The sequence below is a fragment of the Henckelia pumila genome, chromosome 4 (assembly GCF_033568475.1).
Source record: "Henckelia pumila isolate YLH828 chromosome 4, ASM3356847v2, whole genome shotgun sequence".
Lineage (NCBI taxonomy): Eukaryota > Viridiplantae > Streptophyta > Magnoliopsida > Lamiales > Gesneriaceae > Henckelia > Henckelia pumila.
Genome location: NC_133123.1, coordinates 68,975,680 through 68,996,191, shown reverse-complemented (window position 1 = coordinate 68,996,191; position 20,512 = coordinate 68,975,680). Strand labels below are relative to the sequence as shown.

General features: G+C 35.3%; 3 protein-coding genes across 6 annotated transcripts; all 3 read right to left on the bottom strand.

The window, feature by feature from the left end:
* Window positions 1-6,432: 6,432 nt before the first annotated feature.
* On the bottom strand, window positions 6,433-9,218 carry LOC140865768 (B3 domain-containing protein Os01g0234100-like). 4 transcript variants are annotated; one of them, XM_073270529.1, is made up of 7 exons: window positions 9,018-9,172; window positions 8,725-8,835; window positions 8,193-8,227; window positions 7,920-8,064; window positions 7,631-7,837; window positions 7,488-7,554; window positions 6,434-7,379 (listed from the first exon to the last, which is right to left on the bottom strand). In XM_073270529.1, the coding sequence occupies exons 2-7, from the start codon at window positions 8,794-8,796 to the stop codon at window positions 6,664-6,666; spliced, it is 1,242 nt and encodes a 413-aa protein (XP_073126630.1). In that variant the 5' UTR covers window positions 8,797-8,835; window positions 9,018-9,172; the 3' UTR covers window positions 6,434-6,663. The 4 variants fall into 4 exon arrangements, with proteins under 4 accessions (XP_073126631.1, XP_073126632.1, XP_073126630.1 ...); XM_073270528.1 differs by having other exon boundaries at window positions 6,435-7,379; window positions 9,069-9,218; XM_073270530.1 differs by lacking the exon at window positions 8,193-8,227 and having other exon boundaries at window positions 6,433-7,379; window positions 9,069-9,218.
* A 1,651-nt stretch (window positions 9,219-10,869) lies between these two features.
* On the bottom strand, window positions 10,870-13,522 carry LOC140867338 (B3 domain-containing protein Os01g0234100-like). The gene is made up of 5 exons (XM_073272414.1): window positions 13,481-13,522; window positions 13,321-13,404; window positions 12,010-12,044; window positions 11,834-11,892; window positions 10,870-11,741 (listed from the first exon to the last, which is right to left on the bottom strand). Exons 1-5 carry the CDS (start codon window positions 13,502-13,504, stop codon window positions 11,026-11,028), a joined length of 918 nt encoding a protein of 305 aa, XP_073128515.1. The 5' UTR covers window positions 13,505-13,522; the 3' UTR covers window positions 10,870-11,025.
* Window positions 13,523-15,617: 2,095 nt separating this feature from the next.
* Window positions 15,618-19,033, bottom strand: LOC140865074 (uncharacterized). Its single transcript, XM_073269582.1, has 7 exons — window positions 18,714-19,033; window positions 17,984-18,041; window positions 17,568-17,648; window positions 17,286-17,321; window positions 16,966-17,205; window positions 16,736-16,877; window positions 15,618-16,599 (listed from the first exon to the last, which is right to left on the bottom strand). The coding sequence occupies exons 1-7, from the start codon at window positions 18,890-18,892 to the stop codon at window positions 16,118-16,120; spliced, it is 1,218 nt and encodes a 405-aa protein (XP_073125683.1). The 5' UTR covers window positions 18,893-19,033; the 3' UTR covers window positions 15,618-16,117.
* Between the last annotated feature and the right edge of the window lie 1,479 nt (window positions 19,034-20,512).

Genomic DNA, 20,512 nt, shown 5'->3' with positions numbered 1-20,512 from the left:
GTGTTTCTCAGTTGATCGATGATTATTGCACTTCTGCTTTAGAGTTTGAAACAGATAGGGAGACTATCAGAGTGTTTGCAATTCAAGCCGAGTTGGAGTTTTTATTGCGATCAAAGAAGCACAGAAGACTGATCCGAGCATTCAGGTTTCAGTGGAGAAAGTCAAATCTGGGCATCAGTCTGAATTCCAGGTTAGAGATGACGTTTTGTTTGTGAAAAACCGTATTGTTGTGCCTGATATTTCAGAGTTGAGGCAGCGTATTCTCCGAGAGGCTCATTGCAGTCGGTTCAGTGTTCATCCTGGAGGCCGTAAGATGTATAACGATCTGAAGAATCGGTTCTGGTGGAAGAAAATGAAGAGCGATGTTGCGAGGTTTGTATCTCGATGTTTGAACTACCAGCAAGTGAAAGCAGAACGGAGGTGACCCGGTGGTCTGTTGCACAGTCTATCTGTTCCTGAATGGAAATGGGGTCACATTTCTATAGATTTCGTCACGAAGCTACCGCGATCTGTTCGGGGATGCGATGCTATTTGGGTAGTGATCGACCGATTGACGAAGTCTGCTTGTTTTATTCCGTACAGGATGACGTATCGTCATGATCAGATGGCTGAGTTGTATGTTAGCAATGTTGTGAGATTGCATGGGGTGTCGAAGTCGATCATTTTAGACAGAGACCCTAGATTCATGTCGCACTTTTGGCACAGTCTTCAGGAGGCACTTGGTACTCGATTGCATCTGAGTACAGCTTATCATCCTCAGACCGATGGACAGTCAGAACGGACTATCCATACGTTAGAGGATATGCTTCGAGCGGTAGTGCTAGACTTTGGCACTAGTTGGCAAGATTCTTTGCCTCTTGTCGAGTTTTCTTACAACAACAGCTTCCAAGCGAGTATCGGTATGGCGCCTTTTGAGGCTTTGTACGGCAAGAAGTGCCGATCTCCTTTGTTTTGGGATGATTTGTCCGAGTCAACTGATTTGGGACCGGATATGCTTAGAGATATGGCAGAGCAAGTTAAGATCATTCAGTCTAGAATGAAGTCAGCTCAGGATAGGCAGGCGAAGTATGCTAATGTCAGACGCAGACCTCTGAGTTTCGATCAGGGAGACCGAGTCTTTCTAAAGATTTCACCTTTCAGAGGCACCGTTAGATTTGGGAAGAGAGGAAAGTTATCTTCGAGATTCATCGGGCCGTACGAGATTCTCGAGAAGATAGGCGATCTTGCCTATAGACTTGCACTTCCTCCGTCCTTATCTAGCATTCACGACGTTTTTCACGTCTCTATGCTGCGGAAGTATCATCCAGATCCTTCTCATGTTCTTCAGCCTGACGAAGCCGAGTTAGATGAGACTCTGAGCAACTTTGAGCGACCGATTCAGATCCTTGATCGGAAGGAGAAACAAATCAGAACCAAGTTGATTCCATTGGTGAAAGTGCAGTGGAGCCGTCACGGCGTCGAGGAAGCAACTTGGGAGAAAGAATCCGACATGAGACAACATTTTCCTGAGTTATTCGGATGACGTGAGTTCTTCTTACTGTCCTTAGTTCTTTATTCTAGCTTATGAGTTATGATTCTTATTGATTTCGAGGACGAAATCTCTTCTTAGTGGGGGAAAATTCTAACGCCCCGTTTTTACCTTAAATGAGTTTATTTGAGTTAATCGAAGATTGCAGAATTTAGGAGCCGACATGATTTTGATCAGGGTCTATTTTGCAAATTTTGGAAATTTCAGGGACTAAAACGCAAATATTAAAATTTTTATATTATCTACACTTGTAAAATTAGTCCACTCTCACCATCACCTTCCCCAACTCGTTATTCTCCATTAGAGTCGCCCCCTTCTCATTCCAAGCTTCCAGATTTCTGTCCGAGCTCGATCCGGCCGTTGGAATTTATTTCTGAAGGCAGTTTAGCGATCACTGCAACGAGAGCTCCGTTATACCGTAAGTATTTCTCCGATCAGATACGTTTTGTTTTTTGGATGTTGTTAGAATCGATTGAGATTCGAGTATGTTGTTCTTGACAGAGTTCTGATAGTTTATTATCTGTCGGTTTTGAAATAGAGCGACGTTCGGAATTGTTATGATTTTTGGTAGCCATTTTCGAAAAAGAGGTTTTGAGATTTGTTGGAATTGCCTTGTTATTGTTGTATTAGCATTGATTCGAGTTGTTATCGATATTGAACTGCTGTCTGCGTTTCCGGTTTGATAATTTATAGCCGTTATGCCGCCGGTTTGAGTTTTGAGGATTTTGAACCGTGTTTGAATTGTAGAACTTTGGGAATTGGGTTTGTTCGTTTTTGTTGATCATCTTTGTCTCCGTACAGATTCGTTTGGAGTTGTCGAGACAGAGAAGCAGCAGTCGATCGTCTAGAGTTTGACGAAGAATCGGTAAAGAGATTACCTTGAGCCGATATTGTTGTTAGGTTGTATAGCGTCTGATATAACCTTTTTATTGTAGCTTATCCAGAGTTGGAACTACTTGCATTGAAAGGTAAAAGCAGTCATCGTTAGCGGGATAGCATACTCGGGACAGTTGGTTCTCGAGTTTCCCTTAAAATCACATATTGCATCGATACTTGTTCTAGCATGTGGGACTTGTATTTTGTTGATTATTTGATTGTATTTTTATGGCTAAATGCCTATTGTTTTCATATGCATTCATATTGATCCAGCACTATCATTTCAACAGGCAGAACAACCTTTTTGTTAGACGTTTGGGAGCTATAGTAGAGTGGCCTAGGACGTAGTTGTTGTGCCTAGTGCTAGCATACTCATTATAGTTGCTCAAAGTCTAGAGGAGTGGGATACGTGGCACCACCTCGATTGGGAGGGTCGATGGGTTGTTTACATGATCTCGTCCTCGGGATCCCAAAGCAGAGCAGCAACCCTTTGTTTATCAGAGTTGATATACCTGTTTTAAAGGCATGCATATCTTTTGTTTTGTGTTGATTATGTTGTCTTGAAAGCATGTGGTTGACTTATTACATGTATTACTTGCTATGTTGTTTTTACTGGGAATATCTTTCTCACCAGAGTTATCCGGCTGTTGCTTTGTTTTTGTGTGTGTACTTGGAAACAGGTGGGGCAGGATCAAGTCAGAAGAGGCATGGTTAGTTTCGAGGGAAAGAAGTAGAAGTGAGACTTGGTTTAAAATTCAAATCAGCATGCCAATCTAGTTTATGTTTCATAGCATGTTTATATTCAAACTTGTCGTTTCTGTTGTATCGATCCTGCGAGTATCGTGGACTGAAGGTTTTTGTTACATGTATTATGAACCATGTTATGTTTGAATGTCGTTTTGGTCATGTATGCATGTTGAGAATGGATCGGTTTTATATTGGATTGGTTGAGCTAATTGATGTTTTCTTTACTCAGTTTTGGTCTTGCTCGAGCGGCAGTTGGTGCTCGCTCGAGCGAGCGTTTTTCTGTGTGCGAGACAGAACCCTGCTCGCTCGAGCGAGGGTGCTTCCCCGCTCGAGCGAGAGTTCTCTTGGTAGGCGGGCAGAACATTGCTCGTTCGAGCGGGCGTGTCTTGCCGCTCGAGCGAGGATATTTTAAAAAAAAAATCATTACTTTTAAATCTTGGATCTTGTTTGCTTATTTTATTGTTCAATCCAAGTTTAGTTTGATGTTTAGAACCGAGGTCTCACATATATACTTCCCAGGAGTAAGGCCACAAGAGATCGGAGAGAATGAGTGCTCCCATTTCTATTACTAAACAAAGTAAACATATCTTCTACTTCTCTAAAGAGCATGTACAAGGATGTGAGAAAGTTGGTGTGATCAAATTGGTAACTTGATCGCATGATGATGTCATCGTTTATAATTTCATTGTATGTTTTTACAATGATGTGGTGATTTTGTAGTGGTGATGTTGAAATATTATTTTTTTAATCTATTAAATCATATTTAGAACATAATAAAAATACAATGAACAAATTAAAAATATATTAAATATTATGTTCGGAATTTTTTTAATTTTTTTTGAATTATTAATATTTTAATAAAAAAAATCATGCTAGAATTGATTTGATCAACGGCTAAATCATCCCAACCTTTTTTCTTTTTGTATTCAATTTTTCTTTTTTAAAAATAAAAGGGCCAGATTTTTCTGACCCTTTAATTTTCAACGGCCAAATGTTGATTTTTCAAAAAAAATATTCAAAAGCTCCGCGCGAGGCCCACCAATTTTGCACATTCTATCTCGCAGCAGCAGCGCTGGAGTGCCTATTTCGGGCGCTGGGGCGCTGCTGGGCATCAAAATTCTCAAAAATGAAACGTCGGGCGCTGAAGCGCCAGTTTTATGGCGCTGAAGCTTGTGTCCAGCGCGCAATATTCTTGAAAAACTCATATCCGGAGTTCTAGCCGTCGGATCGAGCTGCAATTTTTATAGCAGCTTCAAAACATCCTAAAATTTTTTTATGAACGGTTGAGATTGGATTTCGATGTTAAAAAAAGGCCCAGTAAGTTTCTGAAGTTGTTGCTCCGTAATTCATCATTCCCCTTCTTCTCGCTACTTTTCTTCTAATCCTTGCATATCATAAAAACAACAACAAATATGCATAAAATCCACTCGATACATGACAAAAGCCAAGTAAAATCATATATAAATTAAGTGCATAAATTGCACTTATCATCATCTCATTCCACTTTTGATCGTTCGTGATATCTGCTGGTCTATCTCCAATAGCTACCAAGCAGCGTTCTTTTGTTAGAATTGTTTGCACCTTCAATTTTCACAATAAAAAATTGCTCTCATTGAACTTTTCTATCCCGTACTTTGTCGTCATCTTGACTACAATATTCGTACCTTAATAAAATCTCAAAAAATCTTTTATGATGTGGAAGACCAGTCACAGCTGCAACCACAGAGCATACTCAAAATTTTAATAAATTTTATGTCAAGGCTCTGATACCACTTGTTGGTACCAGGTGCGGCATTATGAGATAGAAAATTTGAAAATTGAAGAATAAAATAGACACCAAGATTTACGTGGAAAACCCCCAAAATTATTAGGGTAAACCCACGGGCAAGATAAAAAGATTCCACTATAATATTGATGGGTTACAACCTCTCTCACTGTGCTTCCAAAGAGAAACAAAACTCTCTTAATACAGAAGAAAACAACTCACAAATACTATAGAAAAGAGAGATAACAACTCAAGAACTAGAGAACTTGAGAATGGGATGTTTTGAAATGTTGGGGAAGACACCTATTTACAGGTGAAACTCTCGGCCTTCAACCATGGCATGCATGTGTTCACATGCAAATGACACCCAATTTGCATGTGTTTACATGCACTTTGTTGTCACTTGCATGTGTTCACATGCACATACTAACATACCAATCATTTACCAAATCCAGATATATACACACAAACACACACATAATAAACTAATTCATGAAAAAACTTTCTCATTCAAGTATATATATACTTCCCAGGAGTAAGGCCACAAGAGATCGGAGAGAATGTGTGCTCCCATTTCTATTAAACTAAACAAAGTAAACATATCTTCTACTTCTCTAAAGAGCATGTACAAGGATGTGAGAAAGTTGGTGTGGTCAAGTTGGTAACTTGATTGCATGATGATGTCATCGTTTATAATTTTATTGTATGTTTCTACAATGATGTCGTGATTTTGTAGTGGTGATGTTGAAATATTATTTTTTTAATCTATTAAATCATATTTTTAGAACATAATAAAAATACAATGAACAAATTAAAAATATATTAAATATTATGTTTGGAATTTTTTTAAATTTTTTTGAATTATTAATATTTTAATAAAAAAATATCATGCTAGAATTGATCTGATCAACGGCTAAATCATCTCAACTTTTTTTTTTTTTTTTGTATTCAATTTTTCTTTTTTTAAAATAAAAGGGCCAGATTTTTCCAACCCTTTAATTTTCAACGGCCAAATGTTGATTTTTCAAAAAAAATTATTCAGAAGCTCCGTGCGAGGCCCACCAATTTTATTGCACGCGGAATCCTCGCCCCATGGAGGAGCGAGTGACGAAGTGGGCCGGTCAAGTTGGTCCATTTGACCGGCCCTTGGACATGCTCTAAGGTGTCGTGCTAGACTGCTAGTTCTCAAGGATACCAAAAGAAAGCCACCACAACTAACTAGCAAATTTTAGGTTACAACTTACACAGTTACACCACCATTATCGGGGTTTATTGAAACCATATGTTGAGTTTATGGTACAAAGTTTATCGCCTAAGTTCTAACTGAAAGCTTTTTACCATGGAGCAGCAACAATTTTACTAAACTCAAATCCCAACCCTTCTTTTGCACCATCTATCTCGGCTTCCAGACTTTCTATAGATTCTTTAACCAAAATTTCATAACACTAAAACCAAATTTCCGAATTAACTGAATTTTCGAATTCATTTGGTTCGATCGGTTAATTCGATTTATCCGAAATATTGATCACCACTAGCCACAAGAGATCTGAGAGAATGTGTGCTCCCATTTCTATTAAACTCAAAAAACTAAACATATCTTCTACTTCTCTAAGGTGTCGTGCTAGTTCTCAAGGATACCAAAAGAAAGCCAACACAACAAACTAGGAAATTCTAAGTTACAACATACACCACCACCAACCATCGGTCGAGTTTATGGTACAAAATTTATCGCCTAACTGAAAAAATTTTACCATGGAGCAGCAGCTATTTTACAAAACTCAAATCCCAGCCCTTCTTTTGCACCGTCTATTTCGGCTTCCAGACTTTTTATCGATTCTTTAAGGGCCGATATACATTTTTGCAATGCATCCAAGGCTAAACTTTTATCATTCAACGATCTCTTCTTCTCCTCAACTTGCGCAGATTTTGCGCTGTTTGATTTGTTAATAGTTTGGTATTTGCGTGAAATCTTTATTAGCTTATCTATCCGAGCACGTAGAAATCCGACGTTCATGCCCAAGTCTTCGAAAGCTTTAAGAGTGTTGTCCCAAGATTCCAAATTATGAAGAGAGGCAGCGATACTCATGGATTGTATAGCATCTGCAATATTGCATGTTTCAGAAATCATTCCAGTGACAAGCAGCCTGCTAAGGCCGGTCACACGGCCATGAAGAAACATCTTCTGACTGCAGCACAGCTCATAATACGTCCTCTTAGCATCCACTGGTAATTCCGCGTCGAGAATTAGGCCATCCACATAAATCTTGAAAGCGTCGAATCTTGTCACGTTCTGAAATTTGAGTACAGATGCTGAAAACCGGATGCTTCCAAAGACATTGGAGGATATATTATCACGAGATGTGGCAGGCACATTGTCAAATTTAAGTCTTTCTGTAATGTCCTCTATATCGCTGCCGTCCCCAAAAAGATCCTGCTTTTCCCCCATACAGTTTATTGCATCCTCTGCAATTTTATCACCATTTTGTTTTGACAAAATTTTGGACCAACAAATCATGATGTAATTAATTTGCCAATGATTTAGTAGAAACAATATGAGATGAACCGGCATACCAGTCCCAGTGAGAACATCTTCGACTTTCGGCTTTTTTGTTGGCCTGCATGACCTCACAATGTATACCTAAACATACAAAACAACAATAGCTTTATGTTTTAGCACACTTGTCTAACATGAAAAGCGATGTAGAAAGAATGACCTTAAACTTGCAATGCTCAATCAGATGGAAAACTAAGACATCTCCCACGAGTAATCTGTTAGCAGTAGAGAAGCATTTCCATCCAACGCGGAATCTACGATTATAAGACTTGTACCCAATAATGAATTCTTTCTCAGTTTCGTCAACAAATAGCACAGTATCTTTGTCATTCGGTAAATGTTGGTGGCAAAATTTCCTCGGTAAAACCTGTTGCCAAAGAACAACGGTTCCACAGAAAAAGTGTTGTACAAACTTCATATAAATCATATGTGATAAAACTTCAATTTACCAGAAACCGATCTTTGCCTAGAGAGACTTGTAGTTGAGTTACAACCTTCACACAACTTGGGAATTCTGGCGATAGATTTGCTTGAAACTTTTCAGCTCTTGCCAACGCACAGACACAACTGGCTGAGTTCACTTTAGCTTCATTACTATAAGATTATATAGAGATTACCATAAGACAAATCTGGTTAATAAAATTTAAAAAAACAAAACAAAACAAAACAAATACGCATATATAGTCTTGCTTCTAAAGGGTGCTCAAAGATTTGACACTCACCACATCACAGGCCTACTCAAATCTCTATCTTTTCCCTGCTTTAATTTTAAAAACAATATTCTGTTAGTTGATCCTTGCCTTGGAACCAAAGAAGCAAAGGTTATGTTATGAAAATCATCCAGCTGAGTATGATCGGTATATACTGGCCATCCCCAACTGTGCTCGGTACGAATATAGTTTGCTTTTGCATAAATAATGTTGGGAATGTAATCAAAATCTCACATCCGAAGGTCGTGAGTTAATATGATGGAATTATATGTCAATTAGAACAAAATATTTTGGGTGAAATCCAAAAAAAAAACCATAAAGATTCATGCTCCTACATTGCAGGGATATTATGTTACGTGGCACGACAAATAATTTGGTGCATGTTTCTTAATGAAATATATAATGTGCAAATAATGTCAACTCCAACAACGCATGGTTCTCACTGAAAGTTCCAATATCAAGCTAGCATTATAAATGTCCAATTAATATTCAAGAAATACTCGAGTAAAACGAAATCTTAGCAGGAAAAATCGAGTATTTTTACCTTCTTCTTGTGGTTAAAACCCATATGCTCATCTTCGTGCAATCTCTTTTTACTCCTGCTGGATCTCCACATTTTACTTTTTTTTGGAATTACGATCTGATCAATTGACCCCTACAAATTACATTATTATTTATTAATTAAAAGTCAAAACCCACCAAAATATTAGACTAAGGTAGTATTTGAGATTGCTTTCTAAGTTCTTCACAAAATTTTTACTTGTTTTTTACAAAAAAAAAAAAAATTGTAAAAAAAAAAGCTCAAAATATTTTCTAAAAATAATCTCAAACACTAACCTATACGATTAATATGGTAGCTGAGAGAAACAGAAGAATCAAGAAAGAAACCTCAGAATCGGAAGAAGAATCCATGATTCCTTGCACCCTCGTGTCGTCCTTCTGAGGAGATTTTGTGGTGAGATTTGTCGAGTGTTTCGTTCCAGTTTCCCACAGTTATATTTAATAATCATGTATAAAAGCTTTTAATCTCTTTTTATTATGTTAGTTTGAGATCTTTTAAAAACCTAAGGTAGTCGCTGCAAAATCTAAAAATAAGTGATTATGAAGATTTTTTTTATAAACACTTCCTAAATTGGTAAGTTAGTGTGTCAAATATTAAATTAAATTACAAATTAAATCTATCTATATTAACGTGATAAAAATAACTACTATCACCAACTTCCCCTCATAACTTTGAAAATAACTATCATCAGTCATCACCAATCTATTATCAAACTAAATCTCCCACTCAATCCATGCTTTCAAAAAACATATAAAAAATCTATTTTACACACGCAAAGCGTATGTATTTTTCACTTAGTAATTTATTATATTCGAGTACTGCATACTACTGTCCTACTAGAGCTGTCAGACAAGCCAACCCATAGCGGGCCTGGTCAACCCATGGTGGGTCGGGTCAACCCACCAAAAATCCACCTTTTGGCGAGTCAAGGGCGGGCCGACCCACAATCTCGACGGGCTAAAAATCCTCAACCCAACCCAATCCAAGGTGAGTTGTGGGTTAAGCGGGCCGGCCCGCGGGGTGACTCATTACAAATAAAAATAAATAAAAGTTATTATAATTAATTATAAATTTTATTTCATAAATAAATATTAATATAAACATGTTAATAAAAAATTTAATTATTGATTCCATACTTATACATTTTATATAAAATAATAATACAAAAAAAATTCACAACTTTCATTAAAAATATATATATATCACAATAAAAATAAAAATAAAATAATAATTCTCCAGGCCCGCGCGGGTCACGGGCCTAATATGTATGAGACTAGTGTTAGTATAGAGACTATTTTAATAGAAATGTAAAAAAAAAAAAAAAAAAGTATGGGAGTTTAAATTAAAATGTCAATCCAAATCTTTATCTTGAACCAAAGACAATTATTGACATTTTATTGTTGTACATTAGGCTTAGAATTCCATGGAGTCTTTAAAAGTCTGTTGACATTTTGAATACCTCTAGACTTTTATAGAGTTTTTAATAGTCAAGTTTGAATAGCACGTGACTTTTTAAAATTCATCTTGAATACCACTAAACTTTTATGAAGCATATAAAAGTCTAGATTGAATACCTTTAAGTTGCGTTTGGATTGAAGTATTTCAAATCCATGGATTTCGATTATAATTTTAGTGTTAACAATGAAACATAGAGAAATCTCAAATTCATAACTTAATTATTTACGCATTACTTAGATCGATTAAAAAAGATTCTAAATCACTATTTTATTGGATAAACTTAAAATCCATCATAACTACCATGAATTACCATATAAACATAAAAGAAGTGTATTTAATGTTTGTGGTGTTACTTCTCTAAAAAAAAATGCATTTGAAATCCATGTATTTGATATAATTCTATCCAAGCGCAACGTTAGACTTTTAAAGTCCACAAAAGTCATTAAAAATTTAGAACCAATTCACCCCCTAAATTTAACACTCCATTTACATATGTATCTTTTCGTTGAAATTTTCAACTTCTTAATATAATTTTTCGATCATTGTAATTGCAATAAAAAAATAGCGCAACCAAAAAAAAAGACTCGAGTATTCTTCAAGAGATATATAACAGGAAGAAGAATTAATATGTGCTCACTTTTCTGTTCAGTAAAAACAAGTGAACGTAGTTTCTGATTCTCTAGCTGTTTCACTATTTCTCACGAACCAACTAAACTAAATCTGGAAATTACACAGTAAACTCCGCCATTGGAGTTCGATCCGAAGCTAGCATGCATATACAAGTCTAGTTAGTCACATGAAGTTTTTTGTGTAAAAGGGAGCTTCTTACCATGAAGCAGAAGCAATCTCCTTAAACTCTAAGCCGAGCTCTTCGTTTGTACCTTCAATACCGTCTATCTCGGCCTCAAGAATCTTTATCGACTCTTGAAGGGTTGCTATACTTTTTTGTAATGCTTCCATTGTCGTGACTCTCTCTTCCAAAGCTTTCTTCTTGGCCACCACTTGTGCAAATTTCACGTCTTTTGGTTGGTTGATAGCTTGGTATCGACGTGAGATTTTGACTAGCATATCTATCCGGGCACAAAGAAAGCCAACATTCATGCCCAAAGCCTCGAAAGCCTTGAGCGTTTTTTCCTTGCACTCCAAGTTGTGAAGAGAGTGATCAGTGACACTTGCAGATTTGATAGCATCTGCTATACTCGTCGTATCGGATATCATCCCGGAGACTAGCTTGCTGCCAAGGCCAGTTATAAGATTGTCGTGAAGAAACATCTTTTGACTGCTGCAGAGCTCGTAATACTTCACTCTAACATCCATTGGTAATTCCGAGTCAAGAATTAAACCATCCACGGAAATCTTGAAGTCTTCGAATCCTTTCACGCCTTGAAATTTGGCAACAGATGCTGAAAACTGGCTGCCTCCGGAGCCATCAGAGTGTGAGCCATCATGCTGACCTGTGGCAGGCGTAATGGGCTCTTGGTAGCTGCGCTGAGGTGAATGGTCCAGGTGTTCTTCCTTAACGATGCCAGTTCTTGCATTTCCTGTCATTTTATCACCACCATTATCTTTGACATTTACTTTGGACGAGTAAATAATGATTCTTTGACAATTTCAAAATGATTGCTATGTATACCAATAGTTGAAGGAACATCCATAATCGAATTTTGGGTAGCCCCCTCGACTTTTGTCGGTCTGCATGATATCACAAAAAAATACAAAGGTTTATAAAAAAATTTCAAGGGAGGGGATGGGGATGACCACTTTCGAGAGAAACTAAAGTCAAACTTGTTCATAGGATTCAGCACTTACCTTATCACAAACCTATTCAGATTTACAGTTTTCTCCTGCTTTAAAAATATTCTATTAGTTGATCCTTGCATTGGCAACAAAGAAGTAAGAAGATGATGGGGTAATATGGTGAAAATCATCCAGTTACACCATCTATGGAGCATCACATAGCCCGTGAACCAAGAACAAAATCGAAAACGGAAAATAACGTATAAAATGCCATTAAAAAACATGCATACATATCTAACACTCAGAAACAGCAGCTTCTTCTTTTTTTTTTATCGCTTTTATCTCTAAACTAGACCATTTCGAGCAGAGACAACCGGTAAGCAGGGAAATTCACAGGAAAATTCTCTAATACCTAAGATTCTGCATTAATTTTCAGTAGCATACATCATGCAAAACCACTCTCTATTTCAATATGGAACGAAAGGTAAATCATTAAACCAAATACCAAATCCTCTGGCTAGTTGTTGAATGCAAGTTGCGCCTAAAGCATCAAGGTTGAGGGCCACGTCTGGACATCAAATACCCAAAATCTTAGCTTTCTAAGATCCCAACTCCCAAGTTTATTAGCCAACACACTAAGGCAGTATTTTGTAGAGATTCTAGGAAGCACTACTCAGCTTTTTCTTGACAAAATTTTGAAAATTTTGTTAAGAAAAGGCTGAAAAGTGCTTCTTTGAACCTATTCCAAACACTAACTAACTTAGTTTTTGGGAGAGGTTTTGGGAAGCACATCTCATCGTCCCAGAAGCTCTGAAATTTTGCGAATGAAAAGTTGAGAAGCCCTTTTCTTTCTGCTTCTCTCCCAAACACTGCCTGGTGCCTAATACTAGTTGAGTCACTGTGGGACCTAACATATCCAACCCCTGGTGAAAGCGAAGCAAAGCAAACCGAACCGAACCAATTTTCACTGATCGACCAATATTCGATGCACGTTAACTTAGTGCAACCTATAAGATGACCACGGATCACCAAAGACCGTGCTTTTTCGCCTTTTCCATCAGTTTTCGACGAACTTTCCAGTACTAGTCTACATAAGCCATAAATTATAGTCCAAACTCTAACAAGAAAACATTTTTTTAAAAAAATTCATTACTAATAATGCACTTTAACATTACACGCGGACAGGAAGACACAAAACCCCTTCAAGAAAATACTCGAATAAAACCAAATGCTAGCAGTAAAAATTTCAAAAGGACTGAAACAAAGTTGGCAGAGCATTCGAAGAAGGTACATTTGAAGCACCATCTAACATGGAGCATTGATTCACAAAGTTTCATAAATCCCATTTCCATAATAAGAAGACAAAAAAGAAAGCATTTTTACCTCCGGGTGCTGGTTAGAAGTCATTTCCTCACCTTCGTGTGCTCTTTTTTTACCCATCAATCGCCGGGCCCTGTCACTGAGCATCTACAAAACCCATAAAAATCAAAACCCATTGTGCTAAATAATCAATCTGGTGGGTCGAGAGACAAAAGAAATCGACCTCGGAATCGGAGGAAGGATCCATAAATCTGCCAAGAAGCCTTGTTTTTCTATGGGGATATGTGATATGTCGCATGACATTCCTTGTATTTGTGGGTGAAAACTGAAAAATATGTTGGTAAAAGATTTTTAAAAAAAAGTACTGTTAAATATAATATAAAATTTATATATTTGAGGCAAAACAAAAGAGAAAACATAAATTGTATAATTGAGATTGTGTAGTATTTATTGAAATTTAAAATAACATTGTGGTTGCTAAATAATAATAATAATAATAATAATAATAATAATAATAATAATAATAATAATAATAATAATAATAATAATATTGTGGGCAAACATGATTATTTTTTTAAAAAAACAAATTACCTCTATTTGATAAAATACACATGGTCCCCTTAGCTGGCGAAATTTTGTTAGCCAAAAATAGGTTTTTTGTATTAAAAAAATTATTAATTTTGATCGGGGTAACTTTTGAATGTCCTTTTATGTGATGAGCTGTAATTTGTGTGTAGCAAAAGGGGGTTTTTTTTTTTTTTTTTCAAAAATAAATGTAGGAGGAAAACGAGCCTTCCTGTTTTTAACAATCTTGCTATTATACAAGTAATAATATTGTATAAATTTGTTTCGATTTCTTAAAAGAGTTAAAATCAATTTTGTATATGAATTATTGGTTAAATGTCAATTTTGTATATGAACTTTTATTAATGGTTTTATTGATACATGTTCAACGGATTTCGATTAATTTCCGGTGAAATTTAAGTAAAATATCCAATTTACCCTTTATTACAAAAAATACACATTTAGTTTTTATTTTTAATTAGATATGTTCTTGTATTATATTTTAGAAGTAAAAAAATTATTTGGTTAAAATTTTATTTGTACATAATATTTATTATGTTAGATAGATTAAATAGGTTATACCTTTCAACAAGAAATTATTAGATAGATAGATTATAAGGGTAATCATGTCTAATAATATATTATTTAAACAAGGTGGAGTGTTATTAACAATTTTTAGAGTGTAAATAACACTCCTCTTTATTAAAAAAATGTTAAGAAAAAAATTAATTACATCTTTGTGGTAAGTGTAAATATTGGCAAATGGGTAATAGATTTAGTGCGGATAAATATAAATTAAAAGGATAGGCAATAAAAAACTTAGAATAACAATTCATTTCCTTTCTTATGTTTTTATGCAAGTCTAATAGTCTATATATCTTTATATACAATCCATATAACAAATTTATTTTAAAATCATTATTTTATCCGTTTGGTTTGGTAGATAAGATAAATAATACTTTCTTTGTTCCAATTATATTGTCCACATTTTTTTTTGTTTGCCTCAAATATATAGTCATATAACATATTTAGTAATATTTTTTACAATTCTTTACTAATATACCCTTATTAAATACACCTTGAAATTTGTGCAATCATTTTTTAATACATTGAATAGGGATAAAATAGAAAGTTTATATAAAATTTGCTTTTCCAATATATTTTTCTTAATTTATGTAAAAAACCAAAGAGGACAATATATATGGGACGAAGGGAGTACAAAGATAAATAATATAATGTAATAAAAATAAATAAAAAATGATAGTTAAAATATTATTTTATTTGATTGATAGATCATACTTTGTTTGATTTGATTGATTAAATAAATTTTAGATAAAATGATTAAATTACAATTTTGTCCTTTTAATAATTAAAAAAATGTGAATAATATTATTTATAAAGGGGAATATAATAATTTAAATTCAATAATTTGATTGACGTAAAATAATTTATTAATGATTTGATTGATGTAAGATAAATAATTAATAGATGGATAAATAATATGAGAAAAAAACGTGATATTAGATAAGATAATTAATATATAAATTACTAATATGCAAACACCAAACAGATCCTTAAAAAAACCTTTAAAATATACTATTTGATAAATGCAGATTATATGTTCATTCGTACGTATCACAATATGTTCATGCATTGAAAATATAGCATTTGTGCCCCTAAAAAGCATAAAGTATCACTTGTGGGACATATCAAGTGGCCCCAAAAAATTAGGTTGACTACAGTGAAACATAAGACACGTGGCAAAACATCAGAATTGGGAGGATTGCTCTCTAATTTCTCCATTTTAATATAAAAGCTGGAACTCCATTATTTATAAACATCAAATAAAAACTTCACAATTGCTCATCCTCTACAGTTATTGTACAAGCATTTGATTACAATTATATATATATATATATATATATATATATACATATAAAACATGCTAATATCAAGCATAGCCCTGTGGGCTAGTGGACTGGTGGTCGAGCTTCATCCCTCCTTGTAAGCACAAATTGAAACCTAACGACGACAATGCCAGGCAAAATGTTTTGAGCAGGTTACCTTGACATGATCTAATATGTACATCCATCGAGCTCCACCTTTAGTGTCAAACTATAGTCAGTTGTGACCCCCATCGAATTCAAGATCACCTTGCATATGATCCAAAACTTATTTTCCCAAAGATTGCGATAGACGAATTTTGAACATGGTTTTATGTTATGTTTTCTTCCAAAACTATGTATTCTCTCAACATCCAAGAACTTGCAAGTGCACAAAGTTACCTCAGAAGCTCTCACAATTTTGATCTGTGCTTAATGCCACTGAATGGTGATCTTTTGTGTAATGAAGCAAGCGGCTCTCCGTTCAAAGCACCTGAGAATTTAATATCCCAACCTTCAACTGTTTTAGGGACACAGACGTTAAAAAGTACTTGGCCGAGAACACTGTTAGTGTGCATACAAGGGCTTGATCTTAAAGTTGACCTCTCTTTTTGCTCCTCCTGTAAGGAACCGAATTCTCTGTTGTTTTGATAAGCTGATGAACTTGGTAGGAAGAAGTGGTCGTTTGGCCCCACTGCAACTCTTCGGAAGCTTTGATTCGAGTCAACTGCTGCATTCTGGAGATCGCAAATCAAATCAGAGATTACATCATGCATATAGTCTGTCCGAGATCTTTCTCCAAGTTTTTGTATTTTTAGGGAGAAAACTGAAACTGCCTGCTCAAACAACTGTGCTATCGCAGATGTGTATGGCATTGTTAGATACATGTGATGACCTAGAACATGTAATAGAACAAATAGGTCAGAAGCATGCATCAAAAATAAAAAAGATAAAATTGCAATAAATTAAAAGAAAGATGACTAGCAGTTGAAATTTAAGACAATAGCAGACAGCTGGTTTCAGACCAACACCTAGTTGCGCAGAGGCAGTCCACTTCACAACTTTTACATCACCCCCCACATCCCGTAAATGCTGAGCAAAGTTGCAGAGGGTTGAAGATGGAGCCACACCATCATTTTCTGAGCTTAAAATGAGAAAAGGGGCTCCCAAACCCTAGAAAAAAGGTAAAAGAACACAAGGGTGAGACAGCCAAAGAGTCAAGAAAGGGTTTGGAAAAGCACAGGCCCAGTTGGTAACTTACAACTGATGAGTAAAGACTTTGCCAGTACTCTGCATTTTGGGACCCAAACCTGGTGAGGAATAAAGCATCCAAGCTTGAAGTAACACCTTTTGCAAACAAGGATAGTAGCCTTGATGAACCAGGCATTCTAAGAATGGAACGGTGTAAAGCAAATCGGGCACCCAAGTCATCAGCAAAATCAACAGGATCAGAATCATAGATCTGGCCTGAGATGCAGCTTGCTACCAATCTACTATCCTCCTTCAAGTGACATAAATAGTTCAATTAAAGGGGGTCACCTCAACGCATAGAATAGATAGAAGACCAGGGACAAAACCTACCAGATTTAGTTCAACTTCAGAACATCCTTCAATAATCTGTATCCAGCAGAAAAAGAATCATTGACATGCCACATAACAAGAAAAGAGTATTTTCTTTTAGTCCACTTGTACCACATATAACTCAACTAACTCCATCATCAGAGTGATGTGAGGCTTAATTGAAAAAACTATCACGATAAATTCATCAAAGAAACAGTTTAAGAGTTATTAATGAATGGAAAAGAAATTTAGATGTAACTTTTGCATGTGTCGGTCACGAAAATTCCCATGTAGTGACTTTACCTGGAAAACCTTATACATGCAAGCTTTAGAACCACCTGAAAAGGAAGAAAAGACTACAGGGCATAGTCCAGCCCTTAGCTCCTGCGAATACAATAACACACGGAATAACATAGGAAGGAGTCAAATTTTATATTGATGAGCTAAACTTGTCTGAATTAACCACAAGAAAATACAATATAAACATGAAATTTAAATGATGTGGGTCATCACCATTGAGTCATGCTTGGGAAGTCAACAAGGTTATCCAACACTAAGAAAGAAAGGAACATATTTCATATAATAACATGTTTTCAAATGCCAGAAGCATAGAGGCCTGAAATAAATAGATAATTGCGAGAAGTATATAAAGCTTGTGCTCATAAGTTACCATTCGATTTGCCTTTGTTTCCACACACAAATATTGCAAAAAGACTGACCTTGACAATCTCACCAAGAACAGAAAAGGCAAGTGATGTAGCTCTCTCAGGAATGAAACTGCAGAAAAGTAGTTCACCGATCAAATGATATTTGACCAAAGAACAGAACCGTCGTCAAATACAGATCACACACAAAACCAGTTCTCCTTGAATAAGCAGAAAAAGGGACTAAAACAAGTCAAACAAACAGTATGCATGTAATCACGTGCCACAATTATCTACTGCAACAGGGAGAATCTCATTCAAATAACTGTCTCATGTGATTTTTTTTATCGTATTACTTCCTAAAAATTGATCATATATAAACGGTTATGCGGCTCTGCAAACTATCCAATCCAATGTCATTCTTTCCCTTTTTTTCCTTTTAAACTAAACGTTACAATGATCCTTCATTCCGCCACCAAATATATCAGCTCATTATATCATTTAATGACACAAATCACACACTTCAAACATGCAGTTTCCGTCCGTAATCAAGAAACAAGAATTCAAATTTCGATCCCTCTATTGGACAGAGCAAACTCGCTCATTTCATCTCACAACGCATACAACCCGACCCAATTCAATCAATCATCATAAAGTCGATTTCCCTCGTACAGTAAGATACTTTTGTCCAAAACTAACTAGAAATCATGACTGCAACATGTCAACATCTAGCTCAAAAATGCAAACAACAGAGTCACACCTACAAGGGAAAAAAAAACCAAGAAGTACCGGTACAAGAGCTTACGGATTGAGATAATCGGAGCGGCAAACAAGAGAATTCCAGCCGAGAGAAGAGTAGAGAGCGATGAAATCCTTCAATTGAGCTTCGCTAATCGACGCCCATGTGAAAACCACGACTATCCCCTTCACTTTGACCTCTTCTCCACGATTCCGCAGCCAATAACACCTCCCGCCGATGCTCATCGTCGAATAGAAACTCAAATCCAGTAGAAATTTGGAGAATTGGGGAGAACGAAGATTTGGATTGGAAGGGGAATGTAGAGAGAGAATGTGACGAAGTTTTGTTCCTGGTGGTAAATGGCCGAGTAAGATTGAGCAGCTGCCAGCTCGGACGATGCGCACCACGGCGCATTTTAGTGATTAATAATAATAATTCGTAAAAATATGGCCACCCGAAATCGTCTCGGGCTGTGTGTCTTATTGGGCTTAAACTGGACTTAATGGCCTTTTACTATTGGGCTTGATCTTCGTCTTTTCCTATTAATTTAGCTTAATTTCGGATCATTGCTTGTAAGCCAATTAAGCCCAGGTGTTATTCATGCTGAGTTGAACAATCGAAGCACTAAGTTTGAGCTATTTTACAGTTATAAAGATTTGAGTTGTATAATTATCATTAATTATAATTTTTATTAAAATGAAAAGTATTCGATCATGTGATTGATATCAGAGCCAAGATCAATTCTCATTTATTGCAAAAAGCGTAATTTTTTTGAGGTGAAATTGTTGGGATGCAATAATTTTTTTCTGTGAGTTGCACCATCACCACCATTGTTCATCTATAACTTTTGATAAAACGATAACTAATTTATGCGTCAATGATCGAACCGAATGCATGTGTGATTAATTCAAGTTTATTAGTGAGCATCATTAATTTACACGTTTAAAATCACTAATTAAGGTCAAAACCTGTGCTGAATCGAGTGAGATATACATAATATTAAGAAATGAATTGTTGATATATATTTCTTATTTAATATCAGAATGAGATCCTCGAAGATCCATAATTGATGGATGAATTTAATAATTTATGTTATATGAAGTATATCTCAAGAATAAGATCTCACACCTTACTGTAGTATTAAATATATGAAAGACCCATGATGTATTGATAGATTTAATAATTTGTGTTACTATGAATTGTATCTCAATATTCGATTTAGCATATATATACACACACACACACACACACCTACATAAAATTTATCATAATAATTTTTTTGTTTGACCCTTTAATTTACTAATTTTTTAAAAAAAATGAGGGAGTACTTCCATCCATATACTTAGAGACACCACATATTGACTTTCTCTTTATAAATTATATAAATGAGTTACATGCTTACATTAAGTATAATAGTTTACATTATATGGTATGCATATATATATATATATATATCACCAATGCAGCAATAATGTTTTTAATTTTTGTTTCTGATTACTATGGAAACATTTTTTAAAAAATTTCATAGACAAAAGAATTAATTAAAATATATTTATGTGTGTTATAACACATATTGTTTTTAAAAAAAAAAAGACAATGTTAATTATAATTCATTGATTACATTAGAAATTTGTCAAAAAAAATGTTTTTTTAAAAGAATATCTGTCACAGAAGAAAAATAATGAAATTGTGTACTATATTAATGTAAAAGTAGCTTTTTATCAGAATTTCAAATCCTGTCCAATGGGTACTTGGAAATTAAGAAAGAAAAGATTGATGAATTCAAGGCCATACTTTCTCGACTTAACCAATTGATTAACAACATTCTTCCCAACTTTGGATTCCAATGCCTCTTTTACAAATAC